Consider the following 24,076-nt stretch of genomic DNA (forward strand, 5'->3'; position numbering starts at 1 on the left):
TTAAAGGTCGCATTGATCTTTTTATGATCATGAGTCAGGGTACCTGTACTTTCCTTGATGGTCGGAATAGTTTGAGGGGCTTTCTTTTTCTTTGCAAGAAATGCTAAGTATCTACCCGGTTTGTCGCCATATTCATATAATCTTTGTTTCGCAAATAATATTTCCCTTTTAGCCGTTTGAGTAAGCGCGGTGTTTAAAGCTGTCCTAAGAGCTGTAATCCTCTGCAATTTTGTGATAGAAGGTCTATCAGCGTATGCTGTTTCGGCTGCTTTTAGGCGAGCTTCGAGCAGACGCTGTTGCTCTCCCTTCATTTTCCTCTGGGTCGCTGAATAGGAGATGATCAAACCTCGTGCATAAGCTTTGAAGGTCTCCCACATCATTGACGGATTGCTAGCCGTACCAGTATTAATTTCTAAAAAAGTTTTAAGTTCTTGGGAGAAGTACTTTAAAAATTTGCTATCTTTTATCAGGAAGGGGTCCATACGCCAATGCTGAGCGGATGTCCCATTGTTCTTTACCTTAGTTTCCATGTATACAGCGGCATGGTCAGAGATTGCTATAGTACCTATTTTACAGGTTGCTATAGAATTTAGAAAAATCGATGGGGCAAAAAACATATCAATTCTTGTGTGACATTTATGTGGATTAGAGTAGAAAGAAAAATCTCTACCCTGTGGATGGAGACATCTCCATACATCTACCAATCCTAATTCTTTATTCAGGTCCGCCAGTTGTCTAGATCTGGGAGATACTCCAGCGGCACTCTTGGGAATCCTGTCTATTTCCGGATCCATAATACAATTAAAGTCTCCCCCTATAATTGTATGACGGGCACCAAAGGCCATCAGTTTTGAAAAAGCTTCCGTTATGAATTTAAAGGGGTGTGCCGGGGGGGCAGTACACATTTAAGATCCCATATTCCTCTCCATTTATGAGGGCTTTAATCAAAATATATCGTCCAGATTCGTCTTTTATCTGATTTAGAATTTTCAAAGGGAAGTTCTTCCGGACAAGGATAACGACTCCCCTGCTTTTTGAATTAAAAGAGGAAAAAAAGGCCTGATCAAATCCGCCCTGTCGTAATTTTAAGTGTTCTTTATCCGACAGGTGTGTCTCCTGTAGGAGAGCTATATCAACTCTCTCCTTCTTAAGATTTGATAATATTTTCTTCCTTTTAACTGGCGAATTACTCCCCCTGACATTCCAGGTGCACCACTTAACCGACTGTTCAGCCATAATCATCTGGACAGATCTGAGACCCCTCGGGAGGGGAAACCCTATCTAGAACATCCCGAGCATGGAGCATACAAGATTTGCCACGGGAGTCAGAAAAAAAAATCAATCCATGCCTGTTTGGTGGAGACGCCTCCAGGCGTCGTCCAACCCTAATTCTACACACAGATCCACTAATTGTTTAGTTTGTGCAGTGGGTATTGGGGGCGTTTGGGCAACCTGTCTCCTGTGGGATCCATGAGACAGTTAAAATTTCCCTGATAATGGTATGCTGGGACTTGAGACTGATTAGTTTCGATAATGCATCTACCAACAATTTGAGGGGTTGGGCCAGAGGGCAATAAACATTTAAAACACTATATTCTTCCCCATTTATCAAGGCTTTGAGAATTACAAACCTCCCGTGTGTGTCTTTAACACACTCTAGTAACTTAAATGGGAGATTTCTCCTAATTAATATAGCCACTCCCCTACTTCTAGTATTAAAAGATGAAAAGTAAACCCAATCTATAGTTTCAAATGCTCCCTATCATCTAAGTGTGTTTCCTGTAATAAAGCAATATCCACCTTTTCCTTGCTGAGATTCGAGAGTTTTTTTTCTTCTTAATTGATAAGTGACTCCCCTCGATATTCCAGGTACACCATTTAATCATGTCATTAGCCATAACCTTCTGCAGTAACATTTAAATTCTAGAAAGGAGAAACTCGAACCACAAATCACCGAGTCTTAGTGTCACAAGATCCAACAAACATAAAAAAAATATAAACTAAAACCACTATATTTAACAAACCTACAAAGCTATCAAAGATTATATCCAACAAAATCCCAAAAACAAAACAACAGTGCTGAATAGGGGAGTTCACCCCCTGCCCAAAAGGGGCAACTACCCATCCCAAAACTCAATTTCCCATCCCACTGCCAAGACTGCAGCCCAGGCATTTAAAACCCAAAAACAAACCAACAGTGCTGAATAGGGGAGCTCATCCCCTGCCCAAAGGGAGTAACTACCCATCCCAAAACTCAATTTCCCATCTCACTCCCAAGACTGCAGCCCGGGCATTCATAACCTAAACCGGGTATAAACTGCCCATAAGTAGGCATGTAGCCATCCCAACCATTTTCCCTCCTCCTAGCTAGAACCGCACTGCAAACGCAAGCAGAAAAGAAAGAAAATACACCATGGAATAGCAATGTGAATAAAGAATTTTTTTTTAAATGAGGGTATATACCCACCCATTCTTTGGTATAACTTAACTTAGAAATTGAAAGTACACATCTCAACTGCTGCAAAACATAGTTTAAACCAGATTATTACCAATTAAAAAAAAGAAGAAAGCCAGAACCGGGTGTCCTCTGTTTCATTAAAGAAAAACCAAAAACGTATCCAAACAATACTACTATATGTACATACTAAATTGTTCAAATTAGGTTAATTTGTCCACAAAGTCTCTTGCCTTCTCTGACGTGTCAAAGAGATGTACGGATCCATCTGAGGTGATCAGAAGCACCGCCGGATACCTCAGAGTACTGGATCCCAAGCTCCCTCAGTCTTCTCTTGACACCGTCATAGGATTTTCTTTTCTGGATCATCGCCTCTGAAAAGTCCCGAAAGAACATGATCTTAGAGTCCTCATAAATTAGAGTCTTCGGGTCCTTACCTGGATTCTGCAAGCTTCCACGATTTTCTCCTTATCTCTATAATGATGAAACTGTACCAAGAGAGACGAGGACGTTGACCCAGACCTGACCTCTGTGCCATGACCCGGCGATCACTCTTGAGCCTCAAGCCTCTCATTCCAGCCTCCAAGTTAAGGAATTTCGACAACCAGTCCTCATAAATTCTGCTGGTGCCTCACCTTTCTTACCCTCCGGCAGACCAATGATCCGAATGTTTTTTCTCCTGCCCCTGATCTCAAGATCATCCACTTGGTCATGCAAATTAGGGACCTGCTTCTCCAGGGCTTGGATCCTATCCTTGAAGGAACTGGTATCGGCTTCCACCACGGTGACTCTGTGTTCAACCTCATCTGTCCTCTTTCCCAGGTCTCCTAGCTGCTGTTTGTGCTTCTGCAGCATGATAGAGATCGGGGCTAGCTTCTCCTCTATCTGATTCCCCAACATCACGTGAGATTTTGCGAGCTCCTTCACCAGGGCCTGGTAAGTAATTGAGTCCAAGGATCTTACAGGCTGGGCCGTGGGCCTGGTCTTGGATGCTCCTCCTCCCTTCTTCAGTATCCCTGGATGGCGAAAATGCAGCTAAGTTAATTTTTCACAATTTCCTGGGACTCCATGACCTGTCCAGAGTCCCAGGATATCACAGTGGTCCAGGTTGGGCAGGTTAGAAGTTCGTCCCGCTTGTGCTGCAGTGCAGAGCTCTGCAACACGATCCTCCTAGATCGCCGCCATCTTGGGTCCCCCATGTCAAAGCTTTTTTAATTGAAATATCTGGATCTCTCTCTGAGTCCAGTTCTGGTCACCCACTTATAGAAAGGATATTACCAGGAAGGCTTTAGAACAGATTTACCAGGTATGGAAGATTTGAGTTATAAAGTAAGGCTGGGACTATTTGCACTGAGCATAGGAGGTTGACAGGCGACCTGATAAAATATTGAGGTATAGATAGTTGTCTCTTCCCTAGGATGGGGGCTTTCAAGACTATGAGGCACATTTGTAAGGTGGGAGGAAAGAGATTTTTTTAAAAAATGAGTTTTTTTTAGACAGAGGGTGGTTAGCTTGTGGAAGTGGTGAATGTGGATACAATTACAATATTTAAAAGACATTTGGATAGATGCATGAATAGGAAAGGTTTGAAGGGAAATGGGTCAGGAGCTGGCACTGGTTTAGTTTGGGATTACATTTGGCATGGACTGCTTGGACCGAAGGGTCTTTTCCCATGCTATATAACTCTTTGACATTGTTATTTCTCATTCCTGCTTGAAAAGAAAAGCAATGCCTTTTCTGTTTGCTGTCCTTTCCTTTGAAATTCCAGTCACCACCTCTTCTGTCCTAACTAATTAAATGCCCAGAACACTACTTTTAGAATTACTTGTTTCTTAGATATTGGTCTCAATTCCATCACCAAATTGTAGAACCATTTTTTTTTGTTAATTAGGGACAATGTCTTTAACCTGTTCCAATGTATCCCACCTGACTGCAAAAACACTCTTGTTCCAAAATAAAGCAGTTTAGTTATCTATGTAGATAACTACTCTCTTGAAACTAATACACAGTACTCATCGTCCCTCGCCTCATTGTTACCCATCCGACCCTTAGTGCTATGAACCCTGTACTGCCTCTGCTTTGCTTACTTACTCACCTGGGGTATCTACACACCTTCAACAAAAGTAGCAGCTGTACTACCCATATCTATCTCCGTTAATACCTGTCTCTTTCTCATTCCAGGAGGAAAACAGCCTACATTAGGGCTGAAAGAATCCAGATGGGATATTGGCTGCCAAAACATGCGACTCCTCGTCCCTTGTATGGGAGTGCTGTCAATAAGATGCTTAATAAATGATTATCCCCTTGATTGACAATACCCTGCTACCTAGCAAGAAATACACCACACAATTTATGAAGCGTATGAAAAATGGAGTGAGATGTTCCCAATGTACAAATTGATTTCACCAGACTGTAGTCCTGTTTTCTTGGTGATGAAGCTTGCAGATAACTTGACTTCCCACTGAACAGTGGTTTTTCACCAGCACTGGTTTCTAAGATTGAGAGACAGGCAGAGCATGAAAGAGAAATGGGAGAGTGTCTTCCAGTTCTTGCTTACATATTCATTTTTCATTGTGACTTCTTTTCTGCTCCAAACAGCTATTAACATAAATTAATATGTATATTCCTGAACCTACTCATTGTTTCTCTCAGCTAGCTCATCGACAGGGGAGCCCTTCATTTATCAACATGTGAAATTATCATGCAACTGTGAGCAAAACGTGAGGTGAAAATTTCTTGATGCCTTACTGAATTTATGTCTCTTGATTAGATGGTAATTCAGAGGTAGCCAGGTTTATGTGTTGCATGTGGGTTATCTTGTTTGGGCATTAAAGTCAAATGATGAAAGTTGAATATTGACAATCCATTTTCACATGATAAAGTCACCATAGTTTTACTGGACCATAGAGCTGCTGTCTCAGAGAGGGACAACTGGTGGTGGTTTAACCTGAGGTTTACCAATCCACAGGTGAAGGGAGAGATTGAGAAGGAGACTCCTTTATGGTAACCTCAGCTGGTGCAGGAATTGAGCCCACACTGTTGGCATCAATCTGCATCGCAAACCACCCATCCAGGAGAAAGTGAGGACTGCAGATGCTGGAGATCAGAGCTTAAAAATGTGTTGCTGGAAAAGCGCAGCGCTTTTCCAGCAACACATTTTTAAGCTCAAACCACCCATCCAGCCAACTGAGCTAACCAACCTCCACTAGATTGGTACATTACAGCATAAAGATGTTTCCACATACAGATAAACTCAGCAAGTATTGTACGGTTCTGAGAAAGGGTGACTGGACCTGAAACGTTAACTTTGATTTCTCTTCACAGATGCTCCAGACCTGTTCAACTTTTTCAGCAACTTCTGTTTTTATTTCAGCAAGTACAGAGGAACCTTGATTATCCAGCATTTGATTTAACTGAATTTCGGATGACCTGAACAAGATCGCAAGGTCCTGAGGTGTGTCTAACAATGTTATTTGGCATTTGATTAATCGATTGAAATGCTCGCCACCCGTGTCCTTCAGATAATCAAGGTTCCTCTGTATTGTATTCTGTGAACTAAGTGTTTGTTGTTGTGTACTGCACTTGTATTTCTGGTTGTAAACCACTTCGCGGTTCCATATATCTATCCATCTTTTTAGTTGGGAATGAATTTAAATGGTATGAACTGCTTTTGCCAGGAGCCTACCTTATGTGCTCTCTATATAGTTGTAGAACACAGATTATTTTCAATCCCTTAATAATAGTTTCACAGTTTTCTAAATCTGGCAAGAAAGGACATGATAAAGGACAGCCACTTGTCTCCCTCTGCTTCAAGACTCGTTCAAACCAATGTTGAATATTTTACAAAAGGAACATTCCCTACTGGAATTAGCAAGCTCTGTTTTTTCAAATACATCTGCCAAGTCCAAATTTACAGCACCTTGATTCCAGGCGCTGTACAGTGACAGCTCTCAAGACAGATTTAAATATTACAAGCTATTTCAATGTGGACTGCATATGAAAATTTAAAAGGGCAAAATTTCCGCCTGTAAAAGCATTCAGGACTGCAATCATCATATTATGCATTAAGTAGCATAACTGAATCCTTCTGTTGGTCCTCTAACTATTCTGATCATAAATTGTGATACATGATAAAGTAAAGCCCAAGGAAGATTTTTGGATTCAGTTAATTTAAATAGAGTTAACTCAATTTAAATTTATAGGTATTTTCCAATCACCCTGTTCAGTTGGGACGTGAACCTGAGTCTCCTGGCTCAGAGGTATGTATGCCATCATTGTGCCACAAGAACCTCTGTGACTGAATTGAAAGAATTGATCTAAAATTTTATGAGTCCCTGATTTGTTATAAATCCATTCTAGATTTAAATATTCTTTTATAGGTTTACACAATGTATTAAGTTCAACAACAAATACAAACTAAATGCTTAATAAAAGCATATTTTTGATTGACACACTTCAGAATACTGGTTTCCAACATTGATTGCTTGGGGCCATACTTCTTCTGTTATGCTGTTGTCTGATATTCTTTTATTTCTTCAGTCTTCCTTTCTTGTTCACTGAACCACTAAGAATTGTGATCAGAGGCATCCTGAATTCTTTGGCTCATTTGATCATGAACTGATCATGAGCTATTCATGCACTATGTTGGAGTGGCTAGGAAGCATTTGCTCATTTCCTGATTGGTTTCTTTTAAAGGTAGTGATTACTTTAATGATAACGCTTTCTACTGTTTCCTGATTCATTCTTTGACATGCCAAGCATTTTTTAAGATTGCCTGTTACCGTACCAACTCCATAAATCTTTGCCAAGATAAGTTGGCACCAGCAGAACAATTTAATCATCTGATTAGAATATGTGGTATCATCCCAAGTGTCTGTGGGATAGTGTTCAAATAACGACTGAAGTCAGTGAGTGGAGAAAATAGCCTCTGTATTCAGTAACTTTTTTTTTCAAAAATATACTTTATTCGTAAAATAATTTGATGGTCTGTATGGTTGATCATAGCTGAAAATGTGTTGCTGGTTAAAGTGCAGCAGGTCAGGCAGCATCCAAGAACAGGAAATTCGACGTTTTGGGCACAAGCCCTTCATCAGGAATGAGGAAAGTGTGTCCAGCAGGCTAAGATAAAAGGTAGGGAGGAGGGACTTGGGGGAGGGGCGATGGAGATGTGATAGGTGGAAGGAGGTCAAGGTGAGGGTGATAGACTGGAGTGGGGTGGGGGCGGAGAGGTCAGGAAGAAGATTGCAGGTTAGGAGGGCGGTGCTGAGTTCGAGGGATTCGACTGAGACAAGGTGGGGGGAGGGGAAATGAGGAAATTGGAGAAATCTGAGTTCATCCCTTGTGGTTGGGGGGTTCCCAGGCGGAAGATGAGGCGCTCTTCCTCCAACCGTCGTGTTGTTATGTTCTGGCGATGGAGGAGTCCAAGGACCTGCATGTCCTTGGTGGAGTGGGAGGGAGAGTTAAAGTGTTCTGCCACGGGGTGGTTGGGTTGGTTGGTCCGGGTGTCCCAGAGGTGTTCCCTGAAGCGTTCCGCAAGTAGGCGGCCTGTCTCCCCAATATAGAGGAGGCCACATCGGGTGCAGCGGATGCAATAGATGATGTGTGTGGAGGTACAGGTGAATTTGTGGCGGATATGGAAGGACAGTACAGTTGGTCATGCCATACATATGTAAACATTTACATACAGAGATCAGAATTTATCATTTTTATATACAGGTCTGTACATTTTTCAATCATATGCCCATATATTTAGCTGAGGCGTCAGCAGAGCCCAAATGACTGCATGGGCCCCCTGTTCTTCTTTCGGCAGGCAGACGTTACACGGTGGTCTTTCCCCACCGCGCCTTGGCGGCAGTTGCCCTAAGCTTCAGCGCGTCACTCAACACGTAGTCCTGGACCTTGGAACGTGCCAGTCTGCAACACTCAGTCGGGGTCAAATCCTTCAGCTGGAAGATCAACAGGTTTCGGACCACCCAGAGAGCGTCCTTCACCGAGTTGATGATCGTCCAGGCACAGTTGATGTTCGTCTCGGTGTGTGTCCCGGGGAACAGGCTGTAGAGCACAGAGTCCTGCGTCACGGCGCTGCTTGGGACGAACCTCGCCAAACACCACTGCATTCCTCTCCAGACTTCCTCTGCATAGGCACATTCCAGAAGGAGGTGTGTGACAGTCTTGTCCCCCCCGCAGCCGCTTCGAGGGCAGCATGCGGTGCGGCTGAGAGTCCGGGCGTGCATAAATGCTCTCACAGGCAGAGCCCTTCTCACGACCAGCCAAGCCATGTCTTGGTGCTTGTTGGAAAGTTCTGGCGATGAGGCATTCTGCCAAATGGCTTTGACAGTCTGCTCAGGGAACCGCTTGATAGGATCCGCCCTCTCCTTTTTCCGAAGGGTCTCGAGGACACTACATGCTGACCACTTCTTGATGGACTTGTGGTCAAAGGTGTTTTTCTTCATAAACTTCTCCACGAAGGACAGGTGATACGGAACGGTCCAACTACTCGGAGCGTTCTGTGGCAGCGAGGCCAGGCCCATCCTTCGCAACACCGGGGACAGGTAGAACCTCAGTACGTAGTAACACTTGGTGTTTGCGTACCGGGGATCCATGCACAGCTTGATGCAGCCACACACAAAGGTGGCCATCAGGGTGAGGGTGGCATGTATTTTTTCTCCCGTTGCCCAGATCTTTGTACAGTGAGTCCCTTCGGACCCGGTCCATCTTTGAACTCCATATAAACTGGAAGATGGCCCGGGTGAATAGGCCAGACCTGTGCTACGTATAATAGCAACGACAGTGCCTCACACCTGATGACCAGGTTTTTTCCCGCGACGGAGAGTGACCGTAGCTTCCATCTGCCCAGTTTCTGCCTCACTTTGCTGATACGCTCCTCCCAAGACTTGGCGCACGCCCCAGCGCCCCCCCCCCCCCCCCCGAACCAAATACCTAGCACCTTCAGGTGGTCGGTCCTGACGGTGAAGGGGATCGAGGATTGGTCGGCCCAGTTCCCGAAGAGCATGACCTCGCTCTTGCCTCGGTTTACCTTGGCCCCTGAGGCCCGTTTGAACTGGTCACAAATGCACATGAGTCTGCGCACGGACAGCGGATCCGAGCAGAAAACGGCGACGTCATCCATGTACAGGGAGGCCTTAACCTGCAGGCCCCCGCTGCCAGGAAAAATCACCCCTCTCAGGCTCGCATCCTTCTGATGGACTCGGCAAATGGCTCTATGCAGCACACAAACAAGGCAGGAGAGAGAGGGCAGCCCTGCCTGACTCCAGATCTGACTGGGAAGCTATCTGATTCTCACCCATTGATTGAGACTGCACTGACAATGTTGGTGTAGAACAGTCTGATCCACTGTATTCAGTAACTGCAATAGCACAAGTTCGAGGTAGCGATAGAATCCTGAAATACAGTTCTTACAGTAGCCTCTTTATACATAGTTCTTACATATATTAAAATTTTATCACCATAGTGTTACATTGTTTTATCTATAGTACACAAAGGTTTGAGTGACCTCTGTGCTGGGGAAACAGGAAATCGTTTAAACATCTGTCAAATGGTGGCTGTTACTTCTGATGGGATTAAGGGTCTGGTCTGCTTGCATGTTTAAGAGGTGTTAGTCCTTTTGTCTTTTAAGTTAGTAAATGCTGGTAAAAGTAGGCTGGCTATATGCTCTAAATAAGTTAGAAATTACACCTGTACTTAATAAAGGATATTAAACTGATTACCGCAGCTGGTTTGTGAGATTTGTTTACTGTTTGCCGACAGTTTCATTCATTCATCCAATGTGTCGGAAGCTCTGTTTTGACATTAAGTTTCTTAAAGGGAATAATGGCTGTTAGTTGGGGAAATAGTTTGATATTATACATCTATGCAGGTCCCAAGAGACAGTTGGTATGGCTTAATAAAATTATAATCTTGCGTTGAGACATGATGGCACGGTTGGTATTGTTGTGGATATGTTGACACTTGTTCAGAGATAGCTTTTGATGTAAATAGGCCTAAACACTTCTTATAGCAACAGCTGGTAAGGATTGAAGGTGTGAAAAAGCAGTTATGAGTTGAAAGGGCTGCTTTAATTTGCATCTTGTAATAGTAAAATATGGTACAGAACTGCAGTTTTATGAATGAATGAAACCGTACCATAGTAAGGAATTATGAATGAACCTGAAACACGGTGTTATTAAATATAGGGCGCTTGTGAGGAGGTTTCGTAAAGAGACCTATAATACAATATCTCACAGTCCCAACTGATGCATCTCAGTATCCTTGAAAAATATATCTACATTTCTTAACAAAAAAAATGTGACTTCACAATAGCTATTGCCTAAAATAAATTAACTGAAGTTATTTTCCAATCAGGTTCTCTGCTTCTCCAAGTGATGCCTTATATACTTAAAGTTATGAAACAAAGCCATTTAAAACATGGCTATGTCCTCGAGCAATGCATTCTATCTCGACACATTCTCACAGGTGCTAATTTAAGTTTGCACATGATCCAGGCCATAAAAACAATTGAATTGTAGACCATGACCTCACCTTTTATCTGTGCCTTACAGAAATTAGATTTATGACTAATCACATATAAACAGGATAATATTAAATATCTCACTTCCTTGAGTCAAAATGATGAATTCTTGAAAAGTAACTCAATTCTATACACGAATACGATTATTATTGATCATTGTAATTATCTGATAAACCTAGATCAAGCAAAGGCAGCTTTGCTGCAGATTTTGTCCCTCAACATGCACTTTAAATTGCAAAAAAAATGAATGATGTAGCATAATCCAGATGTACTCTAGGTAAAGCAAAAATTACTTGGAACTATTCCTACAATTTTTGTGGGGCTTTCTGCTTCAAAGAAAAATTGTGGTGCTTTTATTGTTAAAGTGCAAGATGCATGTATTTTGTTTTATAAAGGAGTTGCAGAAGCAGAATCAACAGCTGGAATTTGATATCTCCCTGAAGGCGCTCTCTATTCTCCGCTACATAACTGATCACATTGACAGGTGTGTAACAGGATTACTGCTGAATGTAGCAGATGCAGTATTAAAGAAGGAACACATTTTATTAATTAGGTGGCACAAGGCTGATTGAGAAATTCTGATGTCTTTTTTTAAGTACATTAATTTCATGCTCATTAAGGTCAGGCATGTTAATGCTCAAATGAATGCATACCATTTTTTGGACGGAAGCACGCCAAGTGTTTAACTTTGGAATAGTGCATTCAATATTTTTCTGACCCCAATATTTGTATAAGTTCTTCAACAGTGAAAAAGTATGATTTAATACACTAATTACATTCTCAGTACGGTTGAATAAAATGTTAATTTAGTATCCATTCTGTTAAATTCTTAACTGATGTTATTACCAATAAGTCAGGTTCCAGACAGGAACTAGACCTGATGGGTCATATTTTGAGAAGTTTTAGTTTTAACAAAGTGCTGCCTTTCTGAAACAGGTTATCTGATGGAGATGTCCAACAAACAGAAGAAAAATAAACTATCTACAAATTGGATGTTTAATATATCTACAGTAATGACTACTCGCCGAGCTGGGAATTTGTGTTGCAGACGTTTCGTCCCCTGTCTAGGTGACATCCTCAGTGCTTGGGAGCCTCCTGTGAAGCGCTTCTGTGATGTTTCCTCCAGCATTTATAGTGATTTGTATCTGCCGCTTCGGGTTGTCAGTTCCAGCTGTCTGCTGCAGTGGCCGGTATGTTGGGTCCAGGTTGATGTGCTTATTGATTGAATCTGTGGATGAATGCCATGCCTCTAGGAATTCCCTGGCTGTTCTCTGTTTGGCTTGTCCTATAACAGTAGTGTTGTCTCAGTCGAACTATGTTGCTTGTCATCTGTGTGGCTACTAAGGATAGCTGGTCGTGTCGTTTCGTGGCTAGTTGGTGTTCATGCAAGGACTGAACAAAACACTACATAGGACAAACAGGAAGACAGCTAATAATCCACATCCATGAACACCAACTAGCCACGAAACAACATGACCAGCTATCCTTAGTAGCCACACAGATGACAAGCAACATAGTTCGACTGAGACAACACTACTGTTATAGGACAAGCCAAACAGAGAACAGCCAGGGAATTCCTAGAGGCATGGCATTCATCCACAGATTCAATCAATAAGCACATCAACCTGGACCCAACATACCGGCCACTGCAGCAGACAGCTGGAACTGACAACCGGAAGCGGCAGGTACAAATCACTATAAATGCCGGAGGAAGCAACACAGAAGCGCTTCACAGGAGGCTCCCAAGCACTGAGGATGTCACCTAGACAGGGGACGAAACACAAATTCCCAGCTCGGCGAACAGAACCACAACGAGCACCCGAGCTACAAATCTTCTCACAAACTTTGAGTAATGACGACACATGGAAGATACTTTTGGTGTGTCTCATATTGGGAGATCCAGTAGTTGTATAATGTGTTGTACCACTAACAGATTATTGATGTCAATGATCCATATGATGTTTGTGGGAGATTTTTGTATGCAAAATGGCAGCTACTTTCACCATAGTACAACACTAACTAAATATCTGACAACATTTAATTGACTGTTTAGATATACTATAGATACAAGTCTTCCAATGCAATTTTTTTCTTTTCATTTGAATAGTATAACCCAATTTTAACTGTACTTACCCAGTAACTTAGACAACTATATGCTCACATCTGTTTGTTTACTTTTGTCATGTTGTGTTTTACTATGCATTGTCTTTATCTACAGCCTGCCATTGAGTGTTCAGACGCGTCTCCTGAATACACACAATATCCCCTGTGTGCTGGTTCATCTGCTGGAATACTGCCCCTGGAGCCGATACAGTCCAAACGGTATGTGTCCTTGACATTGGTTGCCGCAAGTATGGCTCACTGTGAAACATAATTTTTCCTTATCATTTGGCATTAATTACTAGTCATTCTGGAGACGACTTAGCACAAAGGCAGGTCTGATCTTTGTCAGAAGTAAAGGGTAACTGTTGGGATTGCATACATATTTAAGAACTATGTGGAGAACTGGAAGGTATTAATTTGTTTGGACATTTTCTGAAGTTAAAAAAAATTTCATTGCCCTTAATGTGAGTACACCTGCCTCGATATTGTTGATTGTTGACCTAGTAACCATGGCTCAGGATGCTTAAAACACCAGGGAGTCAGAGAAAGAGAAACAGCAATAAAGATCAGGTGGCTGCAGGATCGATCACTCTCTCTCTCTCTCTCTCTCTCTCTCTTTCCACCCCCCACCTCACCCCCTCTCTTTATCGTGCTTGAAATCTGAGAACTTGATACCGAACACTGAAAATCTTCTACTATTTTATACCCTGGCAAATGCTCAAGAGTTCAGCTGTGGCCACTTGTCAAAGGCTTGGAACCAGCTTGATTTCCAACAAACTGAAAGATTGTTTAAAAGATCTTCCATTGGCATATGGCTACCAGTAATTTGATATTGTCAACAACAAGATCAGTGGACTGCAAGGAGTCATCAACCTCTGTCCTTTGTTTTACAGACCATTGGTCAATAAGAGAGTTTCTCAGGAATAAAAACAATCAATTCTGCTGAGCCACTCGTGTATTTGGGATTAGAAGGAAATTTAGTTTGAATTTTGGATTTTAACTTCAACATTAATCAATTTTGCCACCTGTTCTAAGAATAAACTATTATTATAAACAGATCGTTTGAGTTTATTGAAGAAGACTAATGAAAGTCTTTTTTATTCTGGACAGCAGGGCCAATGTGAAACAGTTTTGGTGATTTGAATTTGAATATATAGACTAATGGTTCAATTTGTAGAGTAAAGCAGCTTGATTATCAGTGCATTCTTCCCATCATGAACATAAAGAGAAGGGTAAGATTGATAGAATTACGTTGGGTCACATTCCAGTTCTCAGTGCTAGTTTGTGATTTTTTGCAGTTGTTTGAAATCTTGATTATTATTCCCGTAATGATGGACAATATCTTTCTGCCTATTCGCCTATTTTTTAGTATGCCATGCATTGGAAGTCACATTGAATGCGAACATCCTTCTGTCCCTTTTGAAAAGGGGAAAAGCCCACACTGTCAGGTCATTTGCATAGACTAAGACCAAATGACACATAAATAATCCATGATATACAGGAGCAGCAAGATAAAGCTAAACAAACATTTAATGATGTATGAAAAAAATAGTATTAGTATGCCATAAAATATATTTCTCAGATAATTTAATATTTTGAGGCTTTTCACCAAGGCAGTCATTTAAAGACCTGGTGGTATGTGAATTGAGGTAAATTTGCCATGATTGTGTTGAATGCCAGAGCTGACTCAAAAGAGCCAAATGATCGATGCCTGCTCCTTTTCTTAGGATGGTTGTCTGAGCAAATTGTAGAGAAAGATAATTTCATACCACATTGTCACTAGATTGTTCAATTAGAGTCTGTGGAAAACGCAATTGCAGTCATGATTTTCTTAGTAGCTAAAATTATTGCAGACTATAACCAATCAAATAGATGCAAGGTATTAATTAATTCAAGTTTGATTTATTTTTAGAGGTAAGTGACTAATTTCAAATTTTCTCTGTAAGGTTACACATGCACAAAAAGAAGATGTATTTGCAATGAGTTGCCCAACCTTTTATTAGTACCTGTGGTATAGGTAGTTCTCCTGTAATGCTGTAGTTGTGTTCCTGTGCAACACCATATTATAGAAAATTGTGCAATAGAAATAATGGGGCCTTGGGGAAAAACAGAGCTCGAGGCAAACCACCAAAAATACCAGTAAAAATTGAAATAAAAATAGTAGTTACCCTAACTCAAACAACAGCACAGTCTAAGTAAATTTTGACCTGTTGTAACTGTCATATTTAGTGTAATTCTTCAGAAACTTCAACTGATTACTCTCAATTGGCATCTTATACCTGCTGGCTGCACTATATTCTAGCCAGTCTTCTGATCCCATCCAGGGGGATGCTTTTGCACAAGTCAGATCCCAGAATGAAACCTGCTTTGATAGATCAAGGGCTGAATCTTAATTTCTTTCACTGTCAGTTTTGTCAAGGCTTTTGGAGGGATTCATTTTGTGATGCTTGGGGACATCTATCATCTTATTTTACAAAACCTGCCTAATATTATTGCATACGCCATCCTTTGGTGGCCCTTTCTAACAATCTAGCACCATCATACCATGTGCCATTTCCAAAACAACTCACCCCTTCCTGGATATCCCAGAATTGACCAACACCTGTGGTGCAGCACCATCTTTAAAAAGATATTGTGCATCAAGACAAGAGCTGTCAGTCCGGAGCTGCCCTGCATTGTTCCTGACATTGACCCTGGACATGGCAGACAATGGAAAATTGATGCCTGTCTTTGTGGGCAAGAACATGAGGGTACTGCTGATGGGGATGGGGTGATGCAGAGGCAGGATATCCTCTTCTCTCAGGACAACAGAGGATGCCATTCTACTGTATCAACACCGACCTGGACCAGGGTTACTGTCCAGACCAGTACAATCTTAACCTCTAAAGGAGTGCACAGAATGTAGGAAGATCATCAATGACATTCTCCACTCTGCCAGTGAAAGTGCCACCATCTTTTCATTGATACCTCACACTCACTGTATCTCTGTGACTGTACCCATCATTTCCTGCAACATCTTCCCCACTCAGAGTCTAGATTAGAGTGGTGTTGGAAAAACACAGCAGGTCAGGCAGCATCTGAAGAGCAGGAAAATCAACGTTTCGGGCAAAAGCCCTTCATCAGGAATAGAGGCAGGGTGCCTGCAGAGCGGAGAGATAAATGAGAGGGAGGTGGGGGTGGGGAGAAAGTAGCATAGAGTACAATAGGTGAATGGGGGTAGGGATGGTGATGATAGATCAGAGAGGAGGCTGGGGGAAGGTAGCAAAGAGTACAATGGGTGAATGGGGATGGGGATGAAGGTGATAGGTGAGGGAGGAGGGTGGAGTGGATAGGTGGAAAGGAAGATAGGCAGGTAGGACAGGTCATGGGGAGCTGGAAGGTTGGAACTGGGGTGAGGTGGGGGAAGGGGAAATGAGGAAACTGGTGAAGTCCACATTGATGCCCTGGGGATGAAGTAGTTCCGAGGCAGAAGATGAGGCGTCCTTCCCCCAGGCGTCAGGTGTTGAGGAGGCCCAGAACCTAAATGTCCTCGGCAGAGTGGGAGGGGGAGTTGAAATGTTGGGCCACAGGGCGGTGGGGTTGATTGGTGCGGGTGTCCCGGAGATGTTCCCTAAAGCGCACTGTTAGGAGGCGTCCAGTCTCCCCAATGTAGAGGAGACTGCATCGGGAACAACGGATGCAATAAATGATATTGGTGGATGTGCAGGTAAAACTTTGATTGACGTGGAAGGTTCCTTTGGGGCTTTGGATGGTGGTGAGGGAGGAGGTGTGGGCACAGGTTTTGCAATTCCTGCGGTGGCAGGGGAGGGTGCCAGGAAGGGAGGGTGGGTTGGGGGGCGTGGACCTGACCAGGTAGTCACGGAGGGAACGGTCTTTGTGGAAAGCGGAAAGGGGTAGAGAGGGAAATATATCCCTGGTGGTGGGGTCCATTTAGAGGTGGCGGAAATGTCGTTGGATGATTTAGTATATGCGAAGGTTGGTAGGGTGGGAGGTGAGCACCAAGCGGGTTCTGTCCTTGTTACGGTTGGAGGGGTGGGGTTTGAGGGCGGAGGTGCAGGATGTGGACGAGATGCATTGGAGGGCATCTTTAAACACGTAGGAAGGGAAATTGCGGTCTCTAAAGAAGGAGGCCATCTGGTGTGTTCTGTGGTGGAACTGGTCCTCCTGGGAGCAGATACGGCGGAGGCGGAGGAATTGGGAATACGGGATGGCATTTTTGCAAGAGGTAGGGTGGGAAGAGGTATAATCCAGGTAGCTGTGGGAGTCGGTGGGTTTGTAAAAAATGTCAGTGTCAAGTCGGTCGTCATTAATGGAGATGGAGAGGTCCAAGAAGGGGAGGAAGGTGTCAGAGATGGTCCAGGTGAATTTAAGGTCGGGGTGGAATGCGTTGGTGATGATGATGAATTGCTCAACCTCCTCGGGAGAGCACGAGGTGGCACCAATGCAGTCATCAGTATAGCGGAGGAAGAGGTGGGGAGTGGTGCCCGTGTAAGTACGGAAGATGGACTGTTCTACATAACCAACAAAGAGACAGGCATAGCTGTGGCCCATACGGGTGCCCAAGGCTACCCCTTTGGTCTGGAGGAAGTGGGAGGATTCAAAGGAGAAATTGTTAAAGGTGAGGACCAGTTCAGCCAAACGAATGAGAGTGTCGGTGGAAGGGTACTGTTGGGGACGTCGGGAGAGGAAGAAATGGAGGGCTTGGAGGCCCTGGTCATGGCAGATAGAGGATTGGATATCCATGGTGAAGATGAGGCATTGGGGGCCGGGGAATTGGAAGTCTTGGAGGAGGTGGAGGGCATGGGTGGTGTCTCGAACATATGTGTTGAGTTCCTGGACTAGGGGGGATAGGACAGTGTTGAGGTAATGAAGATGAGATTGATGGGGCAGAACATGCTGAGACAATGGGTCGGCCAGGGTGGTCAGGCTTGTGGATCTTGGGAAGGAGGTAGAATATGGCGGTGTGGGGTTCCTGGGCTATGAGGTTGGAAGCTGTGGGTGAGAGATCTCCTGAGGTGATGAGGTTCTGTATGGTCTGGGAGATGATGGTTTAGTGATGGAGGGGGTGGTGGGGTCATGGTTGAGGGGGCGATAGGAGGAGATGTCGTCTACTAGTTGATCTTCCCCACTCACTCTTATCCTTGTTAACATCTGACCCTGACTAACCCTGAATCTCCTGTGAACAGCCTACTCTCAGGACATCTCCACACATGCACCAAAAATAACAGTGTGCCAACCACCTTTCTGTCCCTCACCCATTATGTGCAGTTTCTGACTCCGACCACCCTGAACAGCGGACTGACCATATCCAAGCCCCTCTACTGGTTTTGTTTTGTAGTTGTTTACCATAGTGATTAGTCACTGAAACAGATTCACATGAGTCCACAGATATTCTTTAACATCTAAACATTTTTTTAAAGAGGGAAAGAAAGCTCAAAACAAAGGCATGTTTCAAACTACCCTGTACACTGTCCTATTACTATTAATCTAGTCCAGTGAAATTTTACTCTTATTTCAACTCGTTAATTTTGAAATTAACAGTTTGCTCCCAGCTTCTTGTCCTCCAGTTGTAATGACATTTTTATGATGCTTTTCCAAGTCCACTAGCACAGACATTTCACAATACCTTTCCCGAATCTCTTCGAGCTGACATGGAGTCCAGTCCTCTGCGCACCGTGACACCTAGTGCCAGGGATGAGAATTGCATTAAACAAAAGGTCAACAATTCACAAATTGCGTTTAATAAATGCGCAGGATAGGAGAACTACCTGTACATAAATCATGTGGCCTGAGAACACTTTACAAGACTCAGATTCGTTTTGCACAAAGATCACCTATGATCAGAAAACAGGTGGACTGTTCATAAGGAATCAGCAAATTAAATCAGCATGAGCAGATGATGTTAGACAGCTGTGGGTTTTGATGCATTACTTTCAATTTATTTTCTTCTTATTCTTGCTGAGACACAGGCCCATGGGTGAGGAGCAATCACATGTTCTCCAGAAACAGATTTCCAGTAGGTGTCACCAGAGAACTCTCTGCTTTTCCCATGTTACATGAGTTGCCACAATACTAGTTGATCACTCTTCATGTGAACTATCAGGTATGAACTTGATGGGTGTTTTTTATAGTTTGATGCCCATTCTGCAGCTGTAGGAAAGATGCTATTAAATTGACAGGGTGCAGAAAAGATTTACAAGGATGTTGCTGGGACTGGAGGGTTTAAGTTATAGAGTCTGGAGAGTTTAAGTTATAGGGAGAGGCTGAATAAGCTGGGCTATTTTTTTTCCTGGTGTGTCAGAGGTTGAGGGGTAACCTTATAGAGGTTTATAAAATCATGAAGAGCTTGGATAGACTGAATATCCAAGGTCTTTTTCTCAGGGTGCGGAAGTCAAAAACTAGAGGACAAAGAGGGAAAATATTTAAAAAGGACCTGAAGGGTAACTTTGTCACACAGAAGTGGTGCTTGTATGGAATGAGCTGCCAGAGGAAGTGGTGAAGGCATGTACAATTTCAACATTTAAAGGGATCTGAATAAGAAGGATTTAGAAGGATATTGGCCAAATGCTGGCAAACCGGACTGTTTCAGATTGGGACTAATGGTGGAGACAGGTTGGATTGTCGGGTCTGTTTTTGTGCTGTATCACTCCATGACTCCCGTCTAGCCAACCTGCAGACCAGCACTGATGCATGCTGTCTTGCTTGCACCAGTAACTGAGTGTCCTTCACTGCTTCCATGCAAGGCAAAGAATTACTCTCCATTTGTAATTGTCCATAAGGTGGTGATGAGCTGTCATCTTGAATTGCTGCAGTTGACATTGTGTAAGTATACCTACAGACTAGCATCCACATGTTCCAGCATTTTAACCTAGTGATAGTGATGGAATGGTGATCTAGTTCCCAGTTAGCAAAGTGTAAGACTTCACAGAATTGTTATGGAACAGAAGAAGGCCATTCAGCTCATTGTGCCTGCATTGGCTCTTCAAACATTGTGATTACCTAGGACCGTCCTCCTGCTTTTTCTCCATAGTCTTGGAAACCTTTTCTATCCATATGATCATCAATGCTGTCTTGCATGTTCAGTTGAATCTGCCTTCCCCATATTCCCAGGCAATGCATTCCATACTCAAACTACTCGCTGTGAAAAAGTTTTTTTTTCTCGTATCACACTTACTTCATTTAGATGTCACTTTTAATGTATGCTATCTGATTCTTGTTTCTTTTGCAAGCAAGAACAGCTTTATCTCTTAGAATTAGGTTTTTAGTATACACAAAAGTGTATAATATCACCACACACATCAAACCATCTTAGGTACAAAGTATCTCGTTAAAATTCTTCAGAACTAAAATTGATTAGGTGCAAAAATAGAGAACTAAGGAAAAAAGCTAAAAGCTCCACAAAATAGTTATTTGTAGTATAAATTAATCAAATAAAGAAATAAAGTTAAAATCTACTGTATCCAGCTGGTTAATGTTTGGGGAAACCTCTATCAAATCTCCTCTCTCCGGGGAGTATTATCCCAAGTTCTTCAATCTATCCTCATAATTGAAGTTTCTCATTCCTGCAATTATTCTCATAAATTGCTTCTACACTCTGACTCATAGAAATCATAAAATCCCGACGGTGTGGAAATAGGCCATTTGGCCCAACAAGTCCACATCGACCCTTCAAAGAGTATCACACCCAGACCCATTCTCTAGCCTATTACTTTACATTTCCCCTGACTAATGCACCTAACCAACACATCCCTGAACATTATGGGCAATTTAGCATGGCAAATTCACCTAATCTGCATATATTTGGACTGTGGGAAGACTCGACCAGACTGGAGTATCCGGATGAAACCCATGCAGACACTGGGAGAATGTGCAAACTCCATATAGTCGCCCAAGGCTGGAATCAAACCTGGGTCCTTGGCGCTGTGAGGCAGCAGTGCTAGCCACTGGGTGACTGTGCCATCTGAATGCGTTCACATCTCTCCTACAATGTGGCACTCACAATGTACAGAGTACTCCAGTTACGTTCTAACAAAATGTTATTATACAAGTTCAATATCACCTTGCTGTTGTATTCTGTGCTCCTATTGATAAAGCTGAATTTACTGTATTCTTTATTAATTGCTACCTGTCCTGCCACTTTCAATGATCTGTGCATAGAAATAGCCTCGTCTTTCTGCTCCTGCATCCCATTTTAACTTGTTGAAAGAAAACCTGAAAGCAGTGTTCTTCCTCTGTACCTTTTATCCTTCTAGGTGGTAGGGCTTGAAGATATGGAAAGTGATAATTGAAGGATGCTGAGCAAGTTGCTCCAGTGCATCTTGTGGAACTGAGATGATTTGCCTTTAAAGCACAGCCATCTTTCTTTGTATTAGATATGACATCAGCCAGCACTGAGGTTTCCCTTTTACTGTCATTTGACTTCAGTTTTATCAAGCCTCCTTGTCGCCACATTAGGTTAGATGCTGCCTGGTTGCTGAAGGCAGACACTCTCACTTCTTACTTCACCTTGAGTTCACATATACGTCCATGTGTGTGTATAATGAAGTCAGGAATCAAGCGGTCTTGGCAAAACCTAAACTGGGTCTCAGTGAACAAATTACAACTGTATAAGTGCTGCTTGATAGCAGTGGCAGCGAAGCTTTCCATCATTGGGGCTTTTGTTAACTGGCATGGATTTGTCCTGCTTCTTGTGGACAAGTTATACCTGAACAATCTTCCACGTTGTTGGGTAGATGCTGGCATTGTAGCTATTCTAGCACAGCTTGGTGGGGGTGAGGCTAGTACTGGAATATAAATCTTGAGCACTACTGCTAAGATGTTGTCAGGGCCAAAACCTTTGCAATATCCAGTGCCTACAGCTGTTTCTTGACATTACATGGAGCAAATTAAATTGGCAGAAAACTGGCAACCAAAATGATGGAGCCCTCAAGGGATTCACTTTCTGTATAAAATAAAACTTCCTGTTTATGGTTTTAAATCTATCATCTCGAAGATAGAGACACAGGAATTGAGTGTTTGTAGACACTACTAAGCAAGACACTAAATTGTCTAGATTGGAACAACATGTTGAAAAGTGGTAAACAATTCAGTGAGTAGGCAAAGCTGAGGTGAAATTCAGTATGGTTGAAATGTGAGGTCACTCATTTTTTTGATCAGAGAACAACTTAAAGTATTTTCTTTGTGGTGAAATGAGGAACCTTGGCAAAGCAAAGGGATTGGGCATATGTCGTTAGTAGAGTGCATGGTTTAAAGCCATATAATTAAATAATCTGTTAGGATGTTGGTCTTTATCTCAAGGAGGTAGCACTTCCAAATTGTGGAAGTGATCCTTCAGTTGAGCAGAGTCCTTATAGGATTAAATTACAAGATCATACCAATATATTCAGTTTAAATTCCTTTGAGCTGAAAAGGTTCAAGGATAATCGCCTCTTCTGAAACAATATTGATTGTTAATTATACTAATATTGTATAGATAATCGATTCTTTTATCTTATTGTAACACATGTATTCCTGTTAGTTTCACCTATTGAACCATCAGGACCAGTAATATTAATGGTGGTTCAATGGGTCAGTCACAGACTGAACCACAAAATTACATTCTGAAATTGTTCTACTTTGAAGTTGACTTCATTGTGGCCTACAACTGAACTGGAAGTAATAGCTTTTAAAGAGGCAATTGAAACAATAACAGTTTTATGACTGGATTTGAAGATTGCCTGTTATTTATTTGACCCAAACTGACTGAGAGCCAAACACACAGTCACATAAATGGGTTTCATTTATTAGCGTAAGGATGCCATCATAAGGAGAATATTCTTTATTCCATTGACATGGTGGTTAAGTTTTGATAAATTTGAATTTATCATAAGCCATTCTGCTATGCTATCTTGCACAGTGACCTGTGATAAGTTTTTTTAAAAAGTGTTGTGATTCTTTTAGTTCCTCTGCAAACTGAAATCAGTTAAGAAATGGACCTCAAAGCTTTTTTTCTGATATTATTTACTAATGAATTTGTAAATGCTAGGTGAAGTCTGGATGTGTCAGATCAGTCTTCTTCACGTCTGTTTGCACTTCAACAGGTGAACTGCAGAAGTACACTGATGGCAAGTGGCATACAGTTCCTGTAGAGGACAGGCTGAAAATAACCAAGGTGGATGGCCAGGTTTGGATTGCATTGTACAACCTAATTCTGAAGCCTGACTGCCAGCAGAGGTATGACTTCAACAACTTCAACAAGAACCAGTTGCTAAAGGTACAAGTTTTCAGACAGTCTTTTCTATTTGGCAGTTTCAGTTAATGAACAGATTACATTTTCCTGAATAAAGAATTATTGAGCTAATTTAGCATTTTTAAAAAGTCTTTGCAATTTCATTCCTGTCCACTTTCATCCGCTCCTAGGCTCTTCCTACACATGTATATTGGAGTCAGGATGTTTATTTTGAGATTTTCAGCCCTGAAGCTATAGACCTTAGCAGTTTAATCTATAATTTGTGCTGAATTAGTTCACCCAAGTCAGAAGATCGGTAGAGGTCATAAAAATTGCCTCAGTGGCCCTGAACCAGGAAAGAAAATGTGCAAAGTTTTTTGCTTTGGACAATAACTTTGCTGTAGGCATTTCCAGCTGTGACTTCATCTTAAAGTAAAATGTACTCTACCAATGAGTCCACATTCGAAGGAAAGGCAGGAAGGAGGAGCATGGTGAGGGAAATCATTTATAGACCTACATAGTGCAAATTGTGGGCATCTTATTAGAACCCTGTCATCAGAGAGAGAACAATTAGAAATGCTTGCACTAATCAAAGAGCGTCCACATGAATTTTGTGATAGCTAAATGGTTAAGGGAGCACCAATGGTTGTAATCTACATGCACCGTCAGAAGACATTTGGTTAATGTTTTCTAAAAGAGAACAGTGAGGCTCTTGCTACAGTGGTAGTGTTCCTGCCTCTAAGATAGGAGTCCCAGGTTCAAGTTCCATCTGCTCCAGATGTGT

At 42.3% G+C, this 24,076-nt stretch overlaps 1 protein-coding gene across 3 annotated transcripts in view; it reads left to right on the top strand.

The window, feature by feature from the left end:
• The window catches only part of zmynd10 (zinc finger, MYND-type containing 10), a 62,074-nt gene that overhangs the window by 27,757 nt on the left and 10,241 nt on the right, over positions 1–24,076 (top strand). For all 3 annotated transcript variants that reach the window (XM_060835230.1, XM_060835229.1, XM_060835231.1), the window contains exons 6-8: positions 11,378–11,466; positions 13,201–13,304; positions 23,165–23,337. In XM_060835230.1, coding sequence (XP_060691213.1) covers positions 11,378–11,466; positions 13,201–13,304; positions 23,165–23,337 — 366 coding nt within the window. The remainder of the gene's footprint in view (positions 1–11,377; positions 11,467–13,200; positions 13,305–23,164; positions 23,338–24,076) is intronic.

Source organism: Hemiscyllium ocellatum, chromosome 14 (assembly GCF_020745735.1).
Source record: "Hemiscyllium ocellatum isolate sHemOce1 chromosome 14, sHemOce1.pat.X.cur, whole genome shotgun sequence".
NCBI lineage: Eukaryota > Metazoa > Chordata > Chondrichthyes > Orectolobiformes > Hemiscylliidae > Hemiscyllium > Hemiscyllium ocellatum.